The sequence below is a fragment of the Ambystoma mexicanum genome, chromosome 2p, assembly GCF_040938575.1.
Source record: "Ambystoma mexicanum isolate Mex_15411 chromosome 2p, UKY_AmexF1_1, whole genome shotgun sequence".
NCBI classification, from domain to species: Eukaryota; Metazoa; Chordata; class Amphibia; order Caudata; family Ambystomatidae; genus Ambystoma; species Ambystoma mexicanum.
Genome location: NC_090923.1, coordinates 938,991,345 through 938,997,426, shown reverse-complemented (window position 1 = coordinate 938,997,426; position 6,082 = coordinate 938,991,345). Strand labels below are relative to the sequence as shown.

General features: G+C 45.7%; 1 protein-coding gene across 1 annotated transcript in view; it reads left to right on the top strand.

Annotated features, from left to right (window-relative positions):
* Positions 1–313: 313 nt before the first annotated feature.
* RTN2 (reticulon 2) overlaps positions 314–6,082 on the top strand; it is a 330,108-nt gene continuing 324,339 nt past the window's right edge. The window contains exon 1 of the mRNA XM_069644694.1: positions 314–727. Coding sequence (XP_069500795.1) covers positions 697–727 — 31 coding nt within the window. The 5' untranslated portion in view covers positions 314–696. The remainder of the gene's footprint in view (positions 728–6,082) is intronic.

Below are 6,082 nucleotides of genomic sequence, written 5' to 3'. Positions count from 1 at the left end.
TATAATATATATATATATATATATATATATATATATATATATATATATATATATATATATACACACACACACACACACACTCCGTGCGCCCATCCTCCTGCCCTCTCCTGAGATGGTCAGTGTCCACGTACCCTCCTCTTCTCCTTCCCCTCCATTTCGCTGTCCTCACCAGGGCAGACCACCACATCCTTCCTTCTGCGCTGTTTTGCCCCTCCTGTTGTCTCCCGAGTAGGTCAGGGGTTCCCGCGCTCCTCCCTCTACATCCAGCTGATGGGATGGCCCACATCACTCTTCTCTGTCGCCTGCCCCACCCTCCTGTCCCTTCCCATCCTCTCATGATTTTCAGATGCCCTGCATCCCGGTGCTCCACCCACCCCCTGCCCCTCCCTCTCCATTCTCTTGGCCCTACTCTCGTGCTCCCCTCCTCCCCCTAAGGCCAGAGTGAGCTCTGCCCGCAGGCCTGAGGCGGCAGTGGTACCCTGCTGTCAGCATCCCTCAGTCTCCTCACCAGGCGCCTCTTGGCTGGGAACGCAGTCCGACACGGTGCACCATGCGGAGGGCGAGATGAAAGACGGAGAGGCCTTGGGCGGCCGGGCGGAGCGGGTGGGCGTCCGGGGAGGCCGAGCCAAGGCCGTGCCCGTGGGTGCGGTGTGAGGAGGGCCGGATGAGGATGCGCTGGAGGACACCCCCGAGGCGATGGGTCAGGTGCTGGGCTTCGCGCACTGCAGTAAGGCCCTCTTGTCTACTTTCTTTGTCGGCGTGTGTATATCTGTGTGTGTGCTTGTGTGCCTGCGTGTGCACCCTTCTGATTGCGCCTGTGAACCTGCATTGCTCTGTATACATGTGTGTTTGTGAATTGGTGACCATGTTAGCGTATAACCGTGTGTGTTTAAGCGTGTGCCTGTCCCTTTGAGTCTATTTGTGTCTGAGCGTGTGTTCCTGTAGGGGGGGGGGTGTTGGCTTCAATATCGCTGTACGTCTGCGCGAAAAGTCGCTCATGAGCCCGCTAGTAGTATACACATATGCGACACTGGCCATCTGTGTGCGTATTTCTTTGTATGCGCGCTTTTGCGCCGACAGCCCAAAACTAGCTCAGTCGGTAAATGTGTCATCAGCAGAGATCTTGGTAAAATGGGCAGCTCGCGAGCCGAACATTGCATACCTGCGGTTTCGATTAAATTAGTACATTTAGCAAAAGTGACTATTATTATTTCAACATGTTTCAGCTTTCTTTGCCATCACTATCACCCTGTGCTCTACAGGGCACTGTCGATTTCCCGGTTCCCACCCGTGTTATTAGTGCGTTAAAGTGTCTCCCCCCCCCCCCGCCACACACTAGCCACAGTCTGCCCTCTACACCATCGCTTTCTGCCTTTATGCATGTAATGATTTACCGCTCTCTACCCATCCCTAATCCCTGCCTGCTGTCTCTGGCTGCCCATATCTACACACGCAGCTCTCTATTCGGTGCTTGCCTACCTGTCTCTGCCCAACACATTCTGCCTATTGTCTATCCCTTCCGTCTCTTCTTTCTCGCGTCTGCCACGCAGCTCTGCACTTTCGCCATCTCTGCCATCTCTATTCCTGGTTACTAACCTTTACCCACCCCGAAAGGCCCCGCCTCTGCCTACTTGCCTCTGCTCACCCGACTCTGCCTAATGTTTCTGTCTACCGCTCTCATACTACTTTCTGCGGTTACCCATTAATCGTTTTTCGTCCCATCTCCCCGTAAAAAGCTTTGCTCCAATGTTAAGCCCCTCCTCTCTTTGTCCCTGTCTCTCGTCTCCGCCCCTAGCCCCGCCCCCAGCCCCACATGAGCTGGCTCAGACTTCCATTGACAGGCAAGGCTGCGGTGTGAGAAAAAGCATCCGCAAAACCAGCACTTTGGTCTTCTGTGCAGGGATAGGCATTTTCCGGGCACTGTCACAATGGTGCACATGGTGTAGTACCTGGCATTTTATGGCAGAGGCCGGAAATTGTCGATTTTATGCCTATACACTTCCCTAAACTCGTGGCTTTTTCCAGTGATTTTTTATTTCATTTTATTTTTTTCCCGATCTTTTTTAACGGGAATTCAAAGCAAGGGACGGTCAGGTATATGTCTTATAAAGTGACTCTAGGCGCACATGGTTTATACATTGTATAGCGCCAAGAGCTGGTGTGCATTTGAATTTAAGAAATTACTTTTCAGAAGACTGCTTAGAAATAACAATCACATCCCCTTAAAAGCCCAGAACTAGCTAAATGAGATTCCCATGGACATGTTTTAGTGAGGTCTACGGGGGGAGGAAGTGGGTTGGAATGGCCATCGTTTACGACACTGTTTCAAGAGCAAACTATGGAACTGCCTGGTGGGTACGTGATGCCAAAACTTAGTTAATGGTTGTAACACCCATGCATTTAATGCCAGCACCTGGTTGTTGGAGGTGTATCTAGGCATATGATGGATGGATACACATGACATATTCTTTGATTACCTAGCCAGAAGAGGGCAGTACTTGGCATAAGGAGTTAACATCGACAAGTGTTGTATGTTCAAGCAATGACTCCGTGAGTGGTTGAACTCGTTTATTAACATCTATGAATTATGCTTGCAGCTCCAATGTCGCCAGCTTCTCTCTTCAACTATATCTCTCATTGCTCTTCATTCTACATTCCAACTCCAGGGAGATGGAATGCTCAATACCACACATCTCCTCCCTCTAACATGTTAACAAAATAAAATGCGATCATGCAACACCGGAATGACTTTAAAAAAAACATTATTATGATCAAAATAGAGTGCGTTAGAACATAAAAGAAAAAAGTACTACTAGCTACTGCATGTGATAAACATGTCTCACTAGTTCGTACACATGAACCCAAAGAACCAATGAATCCGTAATATAATCCTTGAACGACACTGTTGGATTAACAACTCTTTTTCTCATACATCCGTGTGTAATTTCTTCTCTTTTAACACTATTCCTGGGAAACTCTTCACAACCTTGTGTTTTAGCATTGCCACAGTCAATGTCCACCTGGTCATCTCTTCCATCTCACCTGATCACTCCATCCCACATGAAAACAGAAGGATTGTTTGATTACACCATTTGTTCTTTCCATCTAGTTGCTCTGTCATGTTGCCACATACCATATCAAAATTCCATCTGCCACCCTCGCTGCATTCTCATACATATCCCGGACCTCTATAGGAACTGAGTATTTGCACACGCCTTTCTGAACCTCTCACACGTAACTAATCCGCACCCAATCTCCCCTTTCAAACTGCCTAGTATTTACTTCTTTGTTTCCTTTCCCCCCAGCGTATTTCTCTTGACTTTTCAATATTCGCTCTCTGACTTGTTCATTACTCACTTCTCCACCACGGCTCATCACATTTACTCATCTGGGATTATGTTTCGTGGTGGCTCCTTGACCCTCATCATCTTGAAACGCAACATCCTGGTTACACTGTTGACATGCATCCTCATACTCCATACCGTACGGGCAACTGCTGCCTTTACATCATTGCCATTTCTAACCGTGTGCTCAATCGTTTCCACTAACATACGGTTATACCTTTCCACTAAACCGTTGGACTGAGGATGATGAAAGGCCATATTTTTCCATTTAATCCCAACGTCCTCAGCATAAGTACTTGTCTGCTTCCACTTGAACTGTCGTACATTGTCACTTATGACAACTTCTGGATATCCTTTTCTTCTGCCCACTTGTTATGTGAACTTTATCACTTCTCCTCACCCTACACCACTTAAAAATTTCACTGCTCCCATTTTTTCGTTTTTTTTTTACCAGTGCCAACATAAATCTTCAGGCTTCAGTATGTGATGCGTCCCCAGTACATCAATCACATTTGGTTTCCATGCCCCACTGGACGTCACAATGGGTTTTACACTCAACTCACTGACTTTACAACTTTTGTCAGAATTCTGGCACTCCTAACAATCCCTTACTTTCCTCTCAATTCAAGCATCTGTACCAGGCCACCAATACCTTTCTATAACTCTGCTTAGTCGCTGTTATCCCCGGATGACTCTGATGAGCTAGTACCATCACCTTGTCCCTCAAAACCTCTGACTGTGCTAGGTTCAGTGCTCTTAAGAGAATTAGATTTTCTACATTTTCTATAGTTCTTGCTTGACCTCCCAAAATGCAATCACATCTTCTTTGACATTTTGTTTAGATGGCAACCTTTGCAAACACATTCCATTACTGCTGTCATAATTTTATCCTCACCTATCTCATGCTCCCATTTTTCTATGTTTATGAACCCTACAATCACGGCTACTACTTCATCTCGTGCATCCTCTTTATCCTGAACTTCTTGTACTACCGGCAATCTCGACAAGAAATCAGCTACCTCATTATTTGTCCTTGCACATATCTCAATAATTGTAATCCTGCATCCTTAATTATAGTCTTGCTAACCCGGAGCGCAGCCCTGTACAGTCCCTTAACTGCCAATACTTCCACTAACGTTTTTTGATCAGTAAAATGGCTCAGTGGGTTAAACGCTTGTTGTCGTGATCTGTGTTTGATCTGCAGGTCTCAGGTTCAAATCCTGACAAGCCCAACTCAGCACTGTCATCCTTCTGAGGTTGACAAATGAGTAGCAATTCCGATTGTGTAATAATAGTAATGTATTTTCCTATCTAAAGTGCTATATAAAAAACACATTATTATTATAGTGCTATATAAAAAACACATTATTATTATTAATCACAAGGTGATTTCCCAACACATAATTCCTGTAGGAGTTTACCCCCTACATGTGCCAACGTTTCTTTTTCTATAACAGAATATTTAATCTCAGTCTAAGTGTATCTCCTGGAGGCATAACAGATAATACTATCCTCTCCCTCTATCTGCTGTGATAATACTGCCCCTAATCCTCACCAACCGGCATCTGCAATAACCCTTGTAGGTTGACCAAGAGCAAAACCTCCCAAGTTAGGTGCTTTACATAAACCATCATTTATTATTTCCATAGCACTTGCACATCCCGAAGACCACTCTAACAATGCTCTCTTTTTCATTCATTTCCTCAATGGTTTTGTGATGCTTGCAAAATGTTGTATGAACTTATTATAATATTCTCCTAAACTTAAAGCCGATCACAACTCATCTGTGTTACTCGCATTAGGCTCTCATTTTATGGCTTAATCACCTCACCCATAGGCATGATGCCTTGCCCACTAACTACATGACCAAGATACTCCACTTGAGTCTTCCTGTATTTGCATTTTGTCACGACTCGCTCCCTTCGCTCCCGTTCCCGCCACTTGGGGGCATGTTTTGGGGTTTATTCCCTACTGGACATTTCCTCCGAACCTAATGCTACAGTGCTGTGATGAATTGGGAGCACTAAAACCTTATTTTCCAAGTTACTTCCCTTCCGGATCCATTCCAGGTTTTTGGCAGCCAGCATGCTACTTTAATCAAATGACTATGCTTCCCAGAATGCCTGGCTCACTGCTTCACCTCCTCCCTTGCGGGACAAGGTTGGGTGGAGGATAGGCAACACCTGTGGCTGCAGGTGCAGCAGGCGGCACACCTGAGGGGTGTGCTCGTTAAGCAGCTTTAAAAGCCTCAGTTTGCTTCAGTCCAGCGCTGGTCATCGTTGCAGTGTTCCTGTTGTGACTAGTCCCTTGTTCCTTGTTCCTAGCTTTTGTGCCTAGTTCCTAGTTCCTGTTTCTTTTTCCTCCGCCCTGGATTTCAGATTCATGTGCTTAATTGATTTCTGCCTTTTGGATTTCCCTTTCTGTCTTCCTCTGTCTGCAGGCAGCCTTTCTCTGTGCTTTACCCTTTGATGCAGCCCAATTTGCCTGTGTTTTCCGTTTCTTTGATGCTGTCCTTTGCTACTGAAGAACTTGATGCATTAGTCTTTCCTTTTTTAGATTTAGTTTCCTGCCTTTTCTCCTTGGATGGGTGGGTAAGGTTTCCTTTTGTGATATCATTTTCCCTGCTCCTGATCCTTACTTCCTATTGGGATCCATGCCATGTTTTCCATTTCACTTCTGCATTTATTTCCCATTTTATTATTACGCGTGGGGTGCTGTTGTAACTAGTCCCTGTGTGA